This window comes from Lepus europaeus, chromosome 10, assembly GCF_033115175.1.
Source record: "Lepus europaeus isolate LE1 chromosome 10, mLepTim1.pri, whole genome shotgun sequence".
Classification (NCBI taxonomy): Eukaryota; Metazoa; Chordata; class Mammalia; order Lagomorpha; family Leporidae; genus Lepus; species Lepus europaeus.
The window spans coordinates 110287600-110304319 of NC_084836.1; the positions used below are offsets into that span (position 1 = coordinate 110287600).

Consider the following 16720-nt stretch of genomic DNA (forward strand, 5'->3'; position numbering starts at 1 on the left):
TATAAACTGAGGATAAGGTTGGCAACATTTACAAGCCAACCTCACCAGTGCTGGCACAAGCCCTTTGCTTATTCCAGAAAACTTATTTTAAGTTTGTGTTTCCTGTATTCTTTAGATCTCCCTAATTTAAATTTTTTTTTTTTAATTTGAGACACAGAGACAGAGCTATAGATAGACAACTCCCACCTGCTGGCCCGCTCCCAAGATGCTTGTAGCGGCTCCTGGTTGAAATCAGGAGCTCCAAGTTGGGATTGGGGAACTTAATCCAGGTCTCCCACACGGAGGTAGTAGGAAACCGACTATTTAAGCCGTCATTGCCGCCTCCCAGGGTCTGCCGCGTCAGGAAGCTGGAATCGGAGCCAAGAATGGAAGCCAGGCAGGAAGAACCACCCATGGATTCCCTGAAGTTCTCATCCATTTTCCGAAATTTACACCCGGAACTTTGTTCTCCTTGGGAGCCAAGCACCCTCTGAATCCCAGATTTAAAATTCTGTGGTTTGATGGATTCTCTCTTAGTCTTTTATCATCACATCAACCCTCCATGAACACAGCATTGCTTGCCACTTATTTCAGTGTTCTTTAATTTCTCTCATCAATGTCTAATGGTCTTCAGTGTACACATTGTGTGTATCACCTGTCACATTTCCCCCTAAGTATTTCATCATTGTGATGCTATGGTAAATGTTATTTTTAAATTTCAATATCTGGCCAGCGCTGCGGCTCACTAGGCTAATCCTCTGCCTGCGGCGCTGGCACTCCAGGTTCTAGTCCTGGTTGGGGTGCCAGTTCTGTCCTGGTTGCTCCTCTTCCAGTCCAGCTCTCTGCTGTGGCCTGGGAGGGCAGTGGAGGATGGCCCAAGTGCTTGGGCCCTGTACTCGCATGGGAGACCAAGAGGAAGCACCTGGCTCCTGGCGTACCAGCCGTAGCGGCCATTTGCAGGGTGAATCAATGGAAGGAAGACCTTTCTCTCTCTCTGTCTAACTCTGCCTGTCAAAAAAAAATTTTCAATATCTGATTATTTGTTACAAATATGTAGAAATATGATTTATTTTGCTGTATTGATCGCGTGTCATACACCTTTGATAAATGTGCTTATCAGTTCTGTTCACGTTGTAGATTCCATGGAACTATGCTGTCTGTGAACAAATCGACATCAGTTTTACTTCTTCTCCAATCCAGATGGCTCTTACTTCATGTTCTTGTCTTTCTGTACTCTCTGGAAGAATCTCCAGCACAACGTTAGATGCCTTGCCTCATTCATGATCCTAGGAAGACAGCGTGTAGTACTTTACCATGGGACATGACATGAACTGTGGGTTTCTCATGTGTCCTTTATCAGGTTAGGGAAGTCTCTCCTATTCCTACTTTGCTGAGCTTTTTTCCCCTCCACAACTTTATTTTTTCGAATGATTTATCTGCATCTATTGTGATATAATGGAGGCAGGTTTCTTTCTTTCTTTCTTTCTTTCCTTTTCTCTTTCTTTTTCTTTTTCTTTCTCTCTCTCTCTCTCTTTTTTTTTTTTTGAAAGGCAGAGTGACAGATGGAGAGAGAGAAAGAAACAGAAAGAGAAAGAGAGAGAGATCTTCCACCGTTGGTTCACTAAATGGTCACAGGAGCAGGGGCTGGGCTAGGCTGAAGCCTGTCTCCCATCTGGGTGGCAGGGACCCGGGCACTTGGACCATCCTCCACTGCCTTCCCAGGTGCATTAGTAGGGAGCTGGATCAGACACAAGACAACCATGACTCAAACCAGGCCATTGATATATGATGCTGGCATCTCACCTGCTACAATGTCAGCCCCAAGTGGGCTTCTTTTTTTTTTTTTTTAAGATTTATTTATTTAATTGAAAAATCAGGGTTACACAGAGAAAGAGAGGCAGAGAGAGAAAGAGAAAGAGAGAGGTCTTCCATCCGCTGGCTCATGCCCCAGATAGCTGCAATGGCCAGAGCTGCGCTGATCCAAAGCCAGGAGCCAGGAGCCAGGAGCTTCTTCCGGATCTCCCATGCAGGTGCAGGGGAACAAGGACTTGGGCCATCTTCTACTGCTTTCCCAGGCAGAGAGCTGGATCAGAAGTGGAGCAGCCGAGACTCGAACCGGCGCCCATATGGGATGTCAGCACTGTGGGTGGCAGCTTTACCCGCTATGCCACAGTGCCGGCCCCTCCAATTGGGCTTCTTATAACAGGGCAAATTCGGGCTCTCTCTCCTCCCCTCTCCACCCCTGCAAGAAGATACTCACCAGATGGTGGCCTCCTGATCGTGCACTTCCTGGCCTCCGGAACTCTGAGAACAGAAACTTCTGTTCATGACAAAGTACCCAGCCTGGCGTGTTTCGTTACAGCACACAAATCAGAGCATTCAGTGAAATACTAATCAGCACATGTGTGTGTGACCCAAAACTCGCCGAGGTTATTTTTCCTGGCCATGAGTAGTATCTGGTCAGCGTTGGCACCTGGCTCACTTGTGTGAACACCTTCCGTTATGAAACCCACCTCAAATCTGTGTTCCTTATTTGTTCCTGAGTCCTCCTCGCTCAAATTCCATTTGTCTGTCTGAGTCACTCAAAGATGCACTTGTTATTGAAACGCCATGTGGTTGAGTAGGTTCGCCACTTTCTTTTAATCTTGAGTGCCGAAAATAAGCCTTGTGGATTCTAGATCAGGCGGAGTCTGGGTGGACATGAGAGAACGCTGAGAGGCTGGCTGTACACGTACGCTGTGCCATTGTTATGGCAACCAGCATGCTCACTGATTCAACTCTGCCCAATAATATGAGATGGGATTAAAAACGGACATGGCAGAACACACGGAACGCACTGGCGTGTCAACCAGAAGAGTTACATCCAGCACAAATGTAACCCTAACGGTCAGGGCAATTGGTGGGATTTACCCACAATTAATTAAGAACCCTTTCCAATGGGAACTGGGAGTCAGGAGCCTGGAGGGCTGACTGGTGGCCACAACCTCAGGCCACATAGACTTGGGTGAATTTAGTCATTGGTGTGGGAGACAGGGCTAGGGTTCCAAGCTATACCAATAGTTGGCCTTTTGGGCAGGCGTTTGGCAAAGCAGGAGACCTTCATTCCACACCACAGTGCCTGCTTTGAGTCCTGGCTCCTCGCCTTCTGATCCGGCTTCCTGCTAAGGGTCATCATGGGAGGCAGCAGGTGAGGATTCCAGGACCTGAATCCCTGCCACCCAGATGGGGAACCTGGATTGAGTTCCAGGCTCCTGGCTGCAGGCTGGTCCAGCTGTGGCTGCTGTGGGCATTTGAGGAGTGAACCAGCAGACGGAATATCTACCTCTGTCTCTCTCCCTCTCTGCATTCCTAATAGAAATGGAAAAAAAAGTTAAAGAGTTGTTTTGTTTTTATATGCACGCAGTAACCTATTTAGTCCATTAACCGATATTTGCTGAGCACCCCATTCTGTTAGGAAAAGACGGCTTGGGACTCTCACATCACATCTGAGAGTACGTCGGTTTGGTGCCAGGCTCCAGGCTCCAGCTTCCTGCCAAGGCAGACCCTGGGAGGCAGGGGTGAAGGGTCAAGGAACCGGGTTCCTGCCATCCACATGGGAGAACTGGATTGAGTTTCCAGCTCTGCATTTGGCTGGACCTGCAGGCATTTGGGGGAGTGAATTAGAGGAAAAGAGCTGTCTCTCAAATAAAATTAGAACAACAACACTGGGGCCGGCACTGTGGTACAGTATGTTAAAGTCCATGCCTGCAATGTTGGCACCTCATATAGGCGCCAGTTCGAGTCCCAGCTGCTCCACTTCCGATCCAGCCCTCTGCTATGGCCTAGGATAGCAGTAGAAGATAGCCCAACTCCTTCGGCCCCTGCACCCCACATGGGAGACCCAGAAGAAGCTCCTGGCTCTTGGCTTCGGATCAGCTCAGCTCTGGCCATTGGGGTCATTTGGGGAATGAACCAGTGGAATGGAAGACAGACTTTCTCTCTCTCTCTCTCTCTCTCTCTCTCTCTCTCTCTCTCTCTCTGGCTCTCTCTGGCTCTACCTCTTTCTGTAACTCTGACTTTCAAATAAATAAAATAAATCTTAAAAAAAAAAAAAACCCTAATGCATTTCTTTCCTTTTGAAGCTTGCAGTCTTAACCTCCTGAGCGACTCAAATCCATTTGCAGGTACAGCTGTGATGGGCGTGAAAGAGACGGGTATTTTGTGTTTTAAGAACCAGTGCGGAGGAGATTCCAGTGGGGAGTCAGTGCAGACAGCAGTGGTTACTCAAGGTGACACCACGACAGTAACTGTTACTGGAAACAACCAGGTGCCACGAAGAAGGTGAGTCTTCGCGGAGGCTGGCGTGGGGAACCAGGAGAAAGCGGTGTTTCCCAGCACCCAACATCAGCCAACAGCGGTGGGGTCGCCCAAGCGCAGGCACAGCTGATGCTGCCCTTTATGCCACGCGGGGCGGGGACCAGACCCCTCGCCATCCTTTCCTCCGGTCGTACACGCCCTTCACCCCTCCTGGGGACAGTTTCTGAAGCTCCGAGGCGCTCCTCGGGGGTAGGGGGAGACAGAGTAGCCAACCGGGGGGCGCAGCCACCGCTCCGCTCCGGGGCACATCAAGCTCTCGCTTCGGGCTCGGTGGTCCCGGCTCGCGGCTGGCGTTGATGTAGGCAGTGGGGGACTGGAAGACTCGACCTGCCCCGCCGGAGCCGCAGACCGGACGCAGCAGGAGGGGGCATCACGCTTGAACAGCCAGGACTGGGGAGGACAGCGGGAGGGCGCCGGCGCCGCAGAATCCCCGGGCCCTGGCGGGGCAGACTTGCCCGCCGCCGGGTGTGCGCCTTGCGCCCTGCGCCCTGCGCCCTGCGCCCTGCGCCCTGCAGGGAGCCGGGCCCGCCCCACTGTGCGCGCAGGCGCGCGCCGCGCCCGGCTCGGACCGCAGATCGGCGCTGGGCGGCCGCTGGCTGGCCTTGCAGGTAAGATCCCGCGGGCTCGTGGACTCGGACCCGCGGCCGGGACGCCGCGCCGTCCGCCGGTCTTGCACGGAGAGCGCTGGGTCCCGCAGTCCCGGCGCCTGCGGCTGGGGGCGCGGGCTCGGGAGCAGCCGAGAGGGAGGCGGGCCAGGAGCGGAGCGGAGCTGCCCGGCGGGTGCGGGGCCCGAGGGCCGGCCCAGCCGGCGGCGCTGCTGCGGGCCGCGGTCGCGAGGGGTGGGCGGCGGGAGGCTAGGCTTTTGGAGAAATGCCATCAATTAAGAGTTTTTCATTAATGGAAGAGAGGGTGTAGCGGGTGGGGTTTTGATTTCCTTAGGAAATGGGTCATTTGGCAAACTTTCTCTTGCTGAGCGTGAATTTTCGATTTTGAGAGTGGAAAACGGGGTTTTGTTTTTGCCATAAGGGGAAAGAATAAAAAGAATTCCGCCATTTTGGCATTTAAAAAGTAACCGCTCTGCGGAGCTGCGGGGTCGGGGGCCGCCACGCCCGCCGCGGGCTGTGGGAGTCGCAGGCGGCAGCGAGCGGGTCCGGGTCCTGGACCCCGCGTCCCCAGCACCTGCGGCGGGGGGCGGGGCCGAGGCCCCAAGTTTGCGGGCTCTGTGGGTTGGGTGCGGGGTACCTGTGTGGGCGCTGTCTCCGCACCTCCGTCATCTGGAGCGGGGGCATTTATTGGGCGTCTGTTGTATGCAAGGCCTGGAAGGGCCAGGGGTGGACTCGGTCGCTCAGCGTTTGTACATCTGCGGTGCGCGCCGCCCCGGGCGTGCGGTGTCACGATGGCCTCGCTCGGGTTCCCTGGAAGCAGTCTGCGAGGGAGGTCTGAGTCTGCGCTTTGGGAGGGACACCTGTGCGCAAGTGAGGACAGCGGGGTTGGGCAGCCAGGAAGTTAACCCCTGGTGTGGCCCCCAGGCCGAGCTCTGGAGCTTGGCACCGAGGGTGGGGGCTTTGAGCCCCGCGTGCACCAATCATTGGGTGGCAGCTTCCAGAAGCGAGCCCTGGTACAGGGGCGAGTGCCGAACCCAGGAGTGGCCGCTGAGGGCCGGCAGCCGCTTCTCCCGCCCGCGTTCGCTACATCCTCTTCCCAGACCGCACCTCCTGGTGCGCACCCGGGCTCCCGCACTGTCGTCGACTCCTGGTGGATTCAAGTCTGCGATTCCAGTCGCGACCGTCTCCGTGTTTTCCTTTGCAGTGGAAGCTTCGCGGGGCCTCCCGGGCTTGTTTGCGGCCGGCCAGCTGTGTCCCCAGAGCCTTGCTGGCCCCCTCCAGGGTCTGCTGATAAAGGGATAGCGAATGTGAATAGAAGGGGCCCCCTCCTCGGTGGATCCCAAACCGCACAAGGGTTGGAATCCGTTTGGAATTCTTTCTTAAGGACGTGTTCGTTCTTAATGGTGGCCAAGATTTGGGATAAGATAGTTAATTTTACTTAAGGGAATTTTAAATGGGGGTCAGTTCTGAACTCCTTGGCATTTCTGTGGCATAGCAGGGAAAGCCGCAACCTGCAATGCCGGTATCCCATATGGGCACTGGCACCGGTTCGAGTCCGGGTGCTCTGTTTCCCATCCAGCTCCCTGCTAATGCCCCTGGGAAAGCAGTAGAGGATGGCCCAAGTCCTTGGGCGACTGCCAGCCACTTGGGAGACCCAGAAGACGCTCCTGGCTCCTGGCTTCCCACCAGCCCAGCTCCAGCTGTTGGTGCCATTTGGGGAGTTAACTAGCAGATGGAAGATCTCTCTCTCTCTCTCTCTCTCTCCCTCTCTCTCTCTCTCTCTCCCTCTCTCTCTCCATAATTCTGCCTTTAAAATGGACAAATCTTAAAAAGAGAGAGAAAGAGAAAGAATTTTAAGTGGTGTAAATACTTCAGTGGTACAAAGCAAAATAATTGAAATTCAGGAAATTCTGTATTTTATAATTGTCTTTATTATTTTATTTTTTTTTTTAGAGAGAAAAGGAAACAGAAAGAGAGAGAGAGAAGGAGGGAGGGAGGGAGGGAGATCTTCCATCCACTTGTTCATTCCTCTAATTGCCACTTCAAGCCGGGGCTGGGTCAGGCTGAAGCCAGAAGCCTGGAATTCTATCAGGGTCTTCCACATGGGTGGCAGGGGTCCAAGGACTTGGGCCATCATCTGCTGCTTTCCTGTTAGTAGGGAGCTAGATCTGAAGTAGCACAACTGGGATGCCAGCATTGCCAAGTGGCAGCTTAACCCTCTGGGCCACAACACTGGCCCCTCTATTTGTAGTCTTTGCCTATCTGATAACACCAGCACTACATACCTCTATTATTTTATTCATCTATAATATAGAGGATTCACTCTGTGTTTTAAAGAGGAAAAGCTACAAAATAAGTATCTACACAAGAACAGCAAGAGAGAGGGAGGGCAGGAGAGACAGCACCTGTTTTGTTTTGTTTTTTGACAGGCAGAGTGAATAGTGAGAGAGAGAGAGAGAGAGAGAGAGAAAGGTCTTCCTTTTTGCTGTTGGTTCACCCTCCAATGGCCGCTGTGGCCGGCGCATCGCGCTGATCCGAAGCCAGGAGCCAGGTGCTTCTCCTGGTCTCCCATGCGGGTGCAGGGCGCAAGCACTTGGGCCATCCTCCACTGCCTTCCCGGGCCATAGCAGAGAGCTGGCCTGGAAGAGGGGCAACCGGGATAGAATCCGGCACCCCAACCGGGACTAGAACCCGGTGTGCCAGCGCCGCAAGGCAGAAGATTAGCCTGTTAAGCCACGGCGCCGGCCAACAGCGCCTGTTCTAGCTGGCTTTGCAAGCAAGCAGCCTGCACATTCCAAGCTCCTTGGCATTTCTGTAAATAGGGAGTTGGTTGGTATTTGTTGGGAGCCTGTTGGTATCAAGACTCCATACATGTTTTCCATGCCCCAACCTCCCCAAAGACTTTGATATAGAGATTACTTCTACCTGCAGTTTGCACTTGAGGGCACTGCAGCATGGAGAGGGTGAGCTACTTGTTTGGAGTGACGGGTATTAAGATGGGGAGCTGATGCTCAAACTCAGCCCAGCCTGTGTTCTCTTTAAGCATTTTTAGAAGATTGTATTTGAAAAGCAGAGTTACAGAGAGCGAGGGAGGGAGGGAGGAAGAGAGAGAGAGAGAAAGAGAGGGAGATCTTCCCTCCTGCATGGGTGCAGGGGCCCCAGGACCCAGGCCATCCTCTGCTGCTTTCCCAGGCATGTTACCAGGGAGCTGGATTGGAGGTGGAGCAGCCAGGACTCAAACTGGCACCCATAAGGGATGCTAGTGCTACAGGCCATGGCTTAAACCCGTTATACCAGAGCGCCAGCCCCATGGAGCTGTGTTCTTTACCCTGTGTGCCAGAAGCCATTGTCATGTACTGCCAAAACTTAAAAGCAACCAAATATCGATCAAATTCAAACAACTGACAGCCAGCACAAATATTTAGTGAGCACCTACTGTACACTGGGTGTTATTCTAAGTGCTGGGAGTAGAGCAGTGAACAAGAGTCATTGCAGTTATGTGGGATGACTAATCAGACACAGAAATAGAGGTCATTATTGATGATAATGAAGAATATGAAAGAAATCTATAGTGATAAGGGGCCAGCGCCATGGCGCAGTAGGTTAATCCTCTGCCTGCGGTGCCGGCATCCCATATGGGCACTGGTTCTAGTCCCAGCTGCTCTTCTTCTTCCCATCCAGCTCTCTGCTATGGCCTGGGATAGCAGTAGTAGATGGCCCAAGTGCTTGGGCCTCTGCACCCATGTGGGAGACCAGGAGGAAGCTCCTTGCTTCAGATTGGCGCAGCTTTGGCCGTTGCGGCCATTTGGGAAGTGAACCAGCAGACGGAAGACCTTTCTCTCTGTCTCTTCCTCTCACTGTCTTTACCTCTCAAATAAATAAATAAAATCTTTAAAAAAAAAAAAAGAAATCTACAGTGATGAAATAGACAGTGGTGGGTTGGGGGTGGGGGGGCATGCTGCTTGAGATGACGTGGCAAGGAAAGACCTCTTCCCAGGAGGTGACCACAGAGGGGAGGCCTGGTGGATGGGCTGAGCCAGCCAGGTGGAGAGCTCGGCGAAGAGCAAAGGCGTAGTCCTGGAGGTGGGAACGCTGGTCAAGCAGTGGAAGGAGATCTTTCTGTTGGGTGCAGAGAACGGGGAAAGAGTGGTGGAGGATGAAGTGAAGGGGACGAGTTGTCCTGTAGGAGAAAGCACTTGGATTTTATTCTAAGGACAATAGGCAGCCACTGGAGAATTTTAGATAGGGTAACGATGGGGATTTTTTTTTTTTAATCTTTTTAAAGCAGGGAGATGGGTTAACAACCAATTCCAGTTAGAATACGTGCAAAGTTGTGCCCAACAATACATTAGTCACGGCCACTGTTGCTGTGCAGATTTAACTAAAGTTAAATACGCTCAGCGCCTCAATCACACTAGCTACATTTTGAGTGCTCAAAAGTCACATGTGGCTGGCGGCTACTGTGCTGCACGGTGTGGATGGAGGACACTTCCATCATCACAGACGTCTACCAGGCAGGAGACGAGTAAATGGTGGGTATTAAGTATGTTACGTCCTTGGGGTTTTTCCTCGATGTATTGACCTGTGTAATCAACTCGTCATGAAATGCGTCCACTACCTTTGTTTTATTAAAGCAAATTCACGCCCGACTGGGTTTCATACACTGCCTCTCTGCTCTTCATATGCATACATTTTTTTTTTCAACAAATGTTTAAGTGCCCATGCTGCACTTGGGGTTGGTGGCAGTGGGAGACGGTGGCACCAAAGACGGCAGTCTGCACAGATCCCGCCTGCCAGGGTCTTTGAAGGAAAATGGGCTCTGCTTGGGTGAAGCAGAGCCTGGTCCTTGAGTGTCCCAATCCCCAGAGGGAGAAAGAGTGGAGGAAAGAAGTGGGCTCGGCCTTGGCCTTGGCCTGGGCTATGTCGTGAGGATACTGGCCTGACAGAACCTGGGCCTGTGTCGCGCTCCTAGGAGTCAGTTCTGCAGGCCACAGTTTACACACCTGCCACCATGCTTGACTGTACAGAGACCAGGGCAGGTGCAGGGTCTGGCTAGAGCCCCCACACTGACCAGGCTGGAGCCAGGAGCCAGACCTAGTGCTGGTCTCCTAAGATGCCCGCCTGCCCTCCACGCTGAGGCCTTTGCAGATTGCTGGCCGGAGACTGGCCAGCTCCTCTCCAGGAAGCCTCTCCCCTTCCTGGGGATTGCTCGGCTTGTAGGCCTGTGAAGATGGAGGGCTCCGCTGAGATGGAGATGCTGAGGACACTGAAGGGGCCTTCCGCAGGGGAGGTCAGCGTGCACCTGGTGACCAGAGACAGCCCAGGCTCCGGTCCTCACCTGCCCACTACCGCCTTCATCATTCCAGGTGGGTCAAGCCAGGGGCCTGGGAGGGAGGGGCAACCCTCTACCTGCTAAGCAGGTGAGGACACTGGGAGAGGATGACACACCAGAGAAGTGACCAGGACGACACTCCTTGTCGTTGTCCTATGTGACCTTCCTTAACCTACTTATTCAAACGTGGCTGGACTAGGCGGCTGCCAGACTTACCTGTGGTGTGTCTGTCTGTGTGTCTGTCCTCAGCCAGTTCGGCCACGCTTGGCCTGCCCAGCAGTGCCCTGGATGTGTCCTGCTTTTCCCAGGAGCCAGTCCATGTGGGCGCCCCAGAGCGGGTGTCCGGCAGCGAACCCGTCACGGCCGCCGTTCTGCCCCAGCTAACCGCTGGGCCAGCGGGCAGCTCTAGCGCTACCACAGTGCGGCTCCTGGAGTGGACAGAGGCCGCGGCCCCGCCCCCCGGGAGCAGCCTGCGGGTCAGTGGGGATTGGTCAGGTCATACCCGCAGCTATGGGGAAGGGCTCTAGGGGCCAGGGGTGGGGCCTGAGGCAGACGAGGGGCGGGGGAGGCTGGCTGAGATGTTGGACCCCGGGGGTGGGGCTTCGATTGAGGGCTTGGCTTGGGTGGAAACACTTGGAGGCCCTCGTGGTGGGGGCGTGGCTTCCAGTGAGGCACCCTGGCACCGGCCCTGCAGGTGCTTGGGGTCGTGGCTTTGAGGGCGGGGTTCGGGGGGCGTGGCCTGGAGAGGCACCAGAGGCACCGGCGGGAGACTGAGCGGGCATGCGGCGGTGAGGGGGCGGCCATGCTGTTCCGAGGAGGGTCGAGGGCTGGTACAGGAGTTGCCATCCTCAGACCCTCCCGCACTCCAGTTCCGGATAAGCGAGTACGCGCCCCTGAACATGGTGGGAGTGGAGCAGCCACCGAGCCCCGAGCCGCGGCGAGAAGGCGTGGCCGAATACGAAGATGGCGGGCTCCCGGCCGGGGGTGGCGACTCGGGCACCCCACAGCCCGGTAGGAGCCCCGCTCCCTAGGCCCTGCGTGGGGGCGCTGCGTGGGTGGGGCGGGGCCCGAGCTCCCCAGGCACCTCGGCCGGGGGCGTGGCCACAGGTGTCCCCAGGGACTGGTCCAGAGGTGGAGGCCGCTGGGGGAGGCTGTCCAGTGTTGGCGGGGGGGGGGGGGCAGGCGGGGCCTGAGGAGGCCCCAGAAGGGGTGAGGAGGCCTGAGACCCACTTGGCCCCCACAGAGACCCTCCCCCAGGAGCCTCCAGAAGACCCCGCTCAGGACCCTCCCGAGGATGGTAGCGCCTGTCCGTGCCGGGCCTGTGGGCCTCAGCACAGCGCCGGTCCAGATCCTGGTTCCTCCAACCATGGCTGCGCTCCGCTGTTCCAGGAGCGGTACGGGGCTGCAGCCACACCTATTCTGTCTTTGGCGCCCCCAACCCTGTTCCTGTTACGGGCCTGGGTGGCGCGCGCGGGCGCGCGGTGGGGAGGGTACTTCTGTCCCCCAGACTGCCCTCCCCCTGCCCCGTCCACCACCCCAGGTCAGTCATAGTGGAGCACTCTTCGAGCTGCGCCGGGGCCGAGCTCCTCAAACCCGTGAAGAAAAGGAAGCGCAGGGAATACCAGAGCCCGTCCGAGGAGGAGTCGGAGCCAGAGGCCGTGGTAGGAGGGTACAGTGGGCAGGGAGGCAGGGATGGGTCTCGGGCCTCAGTTCCCACTGCCCCCTCCCTCAATCCGCATCACGGGCCTGGGTCAGAGAAGACACCCGCCCCTGGTATTTTGGGCTCCCACGGTGAGTCAGGTCCTGAACCTGGCTGGAGGGAAACGAGTAAATTGCCCCCCTGACTTTCCCACCGCCTGTCATAGTCAGGTGTCAGGGTTAAGGCGGATTCATGTGAATGAGCTCCCAAGGTAGATGTGCCGGCCGGGGCGGGGGAACCCTCCCTAGGGAGGGAGCACAGAGGTCCAGCTGCAGAGCCTGGGAGGGTGTTTGTGCTCGGGGAAGTTTGTGCTGTCCCCAGGGGAGTCTTGTCAGCCTGTGTGTCTGGGATGCGTGAGCCCGCGGGTCAAGTGGCAGGGCTTGGTCTGCAGGAGCTGTGTTCCCGGGGGCAGGACACTGTGTGGCCAGAGAGCATGCAAGTGCCAGGGTCACGGGCTGGGCTTCACTCCAACCCACAAGGACAGGAAGCTGGGACCAGGCTTTCCTTCCACAGGAGAAAGGAGAAGGAGGGAAGGAGCCAGAGGAACGGCCCGCGGCCAGCCCCCCCGAGAGTGAGGAGCGGAGCAGCAGCCAGCCTGCAGCGGCGGCTTGTGCGTATACGTGCTTGGGAGGCTGGGTTGTGTTGCAGGAGCATGGGTTAGTGTGGGTTAAAGAGAGACACAGAGGGACAAGCTAGGAACAGTCCAAGCTTGTGCATTGGCATGTGTGCGTATGTTCCCGAATGTTACATTATGTATTTGCTTTTTTTTTTTTTTTAAAGATTATTTATTTGAAAGACAGAGTCAGAGAGAGGGAGAGGCAGAAAGAGAGAGAGAGAGAGATCTATCTATCTATCTATCTATCTACTGCTTTACTCCCCAAATGGCCTGGGGCTGGGCCAGGTGGAAGTCAGAAGCCAAAGGCTCGCCTCTCTTTGGTTTATGGCCTCTTCAAACCTAAACATGGGGGTGGGGGTGGACATCTGGTGGTAGTTGAGATGCTGTTTGAGACACCTGCATCTTTTTTTTTCTTGAAATGCAGAGTTACAGAGAGAAAAGGAGACATGCGCGTGCGCGCACACACACACACACAGATGTTGAGAGACAGAGAGAGATCTTCCATTTGCTGGTTCTCTCCAAATGGCCACAACAGCCTGGGTCTGGGCCAAGCCAAAGTCAGGAGCCCAGAGCTTCTTCCAGGTCTCCCACGTGGGTGTAGAGGCCCAAGCACTTGGGCCATCTTCTGCTGCTTTCACAGGTGCATTAGCAGGGAGCTGGATGGGAAGTGGAGCAGCTGGGTCTTGAGCCAGCACCCATATAGAATGCCGGCATTGCAGGTGGCAGCTTAGCCTGCTTTGCCACAACGCTGACCCGGAGACACCCACAGTGGGTGATTTGAGTCCTGGCTCCTCCCCTTCTGATCCGTCTTCCTGCTGAAGCACACCACTGGGAGGCAGCGGGTGGTGGCTCCCAGCAGATGTTGGGAGACCTGTTTTGAGTTCCAAGCTTCTGGTTTTGGCCTGGCCCAGCCCTGGCTATTGCAGGCATTTGTAGAGTGAACTAGTGGATGGAAGATCTCTGTCTCTCTTCCTTTCAAATGAAATAAAAATAAAAAAGTAACAATTCTTTTTAAAAAGACATTCATGAGGAAACGACAGTGTCTAGCTACTATTGGCTCAACTGTTCAAACTAATTTAGGAAGATAGTTTCATAAATCAAGATTCTTCAAGCTGGGTCTTTTTTCTGATTCATACTACTCACTAGTGCACTATGAATATTAGTGTGATATTGCTTTCTGGACATTCTCCCCCCCCCCCCAACCCCATGCCTTTTTTTTCCCCATGGAAAGAAACTTACCAGTAGACAAAAGTTTGCACTTATGACTAAAATATTTTCCACTCATTATCTGGGTCTCCTGATAGAAGATTCTAGGGGTACGGATGGGGATGGGGTGGTGGGATTGCTGGAGTTTCCTATGCATGTACAGAATATGTCTTGGCTGGCGCCATGGCTCAATAGGCTAATCCTCCGCCTGCGGCACCAGCACATTGGGTTCTAGCCCCGGTCGGGGCGCTGGGTTCTGTCCGGTTGCCCCTCTTCCAGGCCAGCTCTCTACTGTGGCCCGGGAGTGCAGTGGAGGATGGCCCAAGTGCTTGGGCCCTGCACCCGCATGGGAGACCAGGAGAAGCACCTGGCTCCTGGCTTCAGATCAGTGCGGTGTGCCAGCTGCAGCGTGCTGGCCGCGGTGGCCATTGGTGGGTGAACCAACGGCAAAGGAAGACCTTTCTCTCTGTCTCTCTCTCTCACTGTCCACTTTGCCTGTCAAAAAAAAAAAAAAAAAAGAATATGTCTTATCTATATTCTTTTTTTAAAAGATTTATTTACTTATTTGAAAGGCAGAGCTACAGAGAGGCAGAGAGAGAGAGAGAGAGAGAGAAATCTTCTATCTATTGGTTCACTCCCCAAATGGCCGTAATGGCTGGAGCTGGGTTGATCTGAAGCCAGGAGCCAGGAGCTTCTTCCAGGTCTCTCACGCAGGTTCAGGGGCCCAAACACTTGGGCCATCCTCCGCTGCTTTCCCAGGCGCATTTGCAGCGAGCTGGATCAGAAGTAGAGCAGCCAGAACGTGAACCAGTGCCCACATGGGATGCTGGCACTGCAGGTGATGGCTTTACCCACTACACCACAGCGCTGGCCCCTTATCCATACTCTTTATGGTGGTTGGACGGCCAGCTAGGGAATTCATGTTCACAGCCCTCACATAACGAGGCCCAGGGGCCTGCTCCAGTGGTTGCAGAGTTAGAGTCATGTGACTCTGTCCATTGGGCCTTTTCCCCCACACAGGTACCTCCTTAGCTTTCCAGCAGTGGTCACTCTTTGACGCACTTAGAGAAGCCTGCGTTTATTTAGCCACTAACAGCTGTTCTGATCGTGTTCCCAGTGCTGGTCTCATGTCCTCTCACATTCTGCCCACAGTCAGCTCCAGTGCCCCTAGTGCCATTCTTCAGCTTCAACTTGTCTTAGCCTTTTTAGATTCATAGCAGCCTGTTCCATTTGGTTGTAGTTCTTTCAGGCCAACATAGTTGGGTTATTTATCTTCTTACTATTTTTTTTTTTTAATTTTTGACAGGCAGAGTGGATAGTGAGAGAGAGACAGAGAGAAAGGTCTTCCTTTTTGCCGTTGGTTCACCCTCCAATGGCCGCCGCGGTTGGCGCGCTGCGGCCAGCGCACCGCGCTGTTCCGATGGCAGGAGCCAGGTGCTTATCCTGGTCTCCCATGGGGTGCAGGGCCCAAGCACTTGGGCCATCCTCCACTGCACTCCCTGGCCACAGCAGAGAGCTGGCCTGGAAGAGGGGCAACCGGGACAGGATTGGTGCCCCGACTGGGACTAGAACCCGGTGTGCCGGCGCCGCAAGGTGGAGGATTAGCCTATTGAGCCGCGGCACCGGCCTATCTTCTTACTATTAATTCTTTACATATCCTAGATGCAAGTCCTTTGTTAGATATACAGCATACCTATATAAATATTTCTTTTAGTATCTTCTCTTTTTTTTTTCTAAACGGTTTCTTTTGAGGACCAGAAAGTTTTCATTTTGATGATATCCAATTTATCAATTTTTAAGTGGTTAGTACTTTATACATACTTTTTAAAAAAGATTTTATATATTTGAGAGGTAGAGTTACAGACAGTGAGAGGGAGAGACAGAGAGAAAGGTCTTCCATCCGATGGTTCACTCCCCAAATGACCACAACAGCCGGAGCTGGGCTGATCCAAAGCCAGGAGCCAGGAGCTTCTTCTGGGTCTCCCACAAGGGTGCAGGGGCCTGAGCACTTGGGCCATCTTATACTGCTTTCCCAGGCCATAGCAGAGAGCTGGATCAGAAGAGGAGCAGCCGGTTGGGCCGGCGCCACAGCTCAGTAGGCTAATCCTCCGCCTTGCGGCGCCGGCACACCGGGTTCTAGTCCCAGTCGGGGCACCGATCCTGTCCCGGTTGCACCTCTTCCAGGCCAGCTCTCTGCTGTGGCCAGGGAGTGCAGTGGAGGATGGCCCAAGTGCTTGGGCTCTGCACCCCATGGGAGACCAGGAGAAGCACCTGGCTCCTGCCATCAGAACAGCGTGGTGCGCCGGCCGCAGCGCGCCTACCACGGCGGCCATTGGAGGGTGAACCAACGGCAAAAGGAAGACCTTTCTCTCTCTCTCTGTCTCCCTCTACTGTCCACTCTGCCTGTCAAAAAAAAAATTAAAAAAAAAAAAAAAAGAAGAAGAGGAGCAGCCAGGACTCAAACCGGCACCCATATGGGATGCTAGCACTGCAGGCAGAAGATAAAACTACTGAGCCATGGCGCTAGCTCCTATCCATTTATTCTTATAAAGTATAAGTTTTTAATAGCTTTATCAGGATGTAATTTACATTCCATACAATTATCCATTTGAAGCATACAACCCAGTGGTGTTTCAATACATTCACAGTTGTGTAAGCATCATCACCATCAGTTTAGAATTTTTTTATCCCCCCTAAAAGAAACCTATCAGTTACCGTCCCTCAACCCCTTACACTCTCTCCAGCCCTAGGTCCCCGCCAATCTGCTTGCTATCTACATAGGAATTCTTCTATTTCTGACGTTTCGTATAAAGGGAATCATACATGTGGCCCTTTGGGACTGGCCGTGTCCGCTTTGCACAGTGTTTTTAAGGTTTACACATGTTTTAGCCTCTGTCAGCACTTCTTGTTGCTAACTACTGTTGCAT

At 54.0% G+C, this 16720-nt stretch overlaps 1 protein-coding gene across 11 annotated transcripts in view; it reads left to right on the forward strand.

Annotated features, from left to right (window-relative positions):
• The first annotated feature begins 4899 nt into the window (after positions 1 to 4899).
• Positions 4900 to 16720, forward strand: part of L3MBTL1 (L3MBTL histone methyl-lysine binding protein 1) — a 37265-nt gene continuing 25444 nt past the window's right edge. For 5 of the 11 annotated variants that reach the window (XM_062204219.1, XM_062204221.1, XM_062204222.1 and 2 more), the window contains exons 1-6: positions 8887 to 10306; positions 10522 to 10748; positions 11142 to 11283; positions 11516 to 11666; positions 11813 to 11933; positions 12485 to 12581. In XM_062204219.1, coding sequence (XP_062060203.1) covers positions 10171 to 10306; positions 10522 to 10748; positions 11142 to 11283; positions 11516 to 11666; positions 11813 to 11933; positions 12485 to 12581 — 874 coding nt within the window. In that variant the 5' untranslated portion in view covers positions 8887 to 10170. Of the gene's footprint in view, positions 4944 to 8886; positions 10307 to 10521; positions 10749 to 11141; positions 11284 to 11515; positions 11667 to 11812; positions 11934 to 12484; positions 12582 to 16720 lie in introns of those variants that run through there. The other 6 variants (XM_062204216.1, XM_062204218.1, XM_062204217.1 and 3 more) reach the window with 6 other exon arrangements.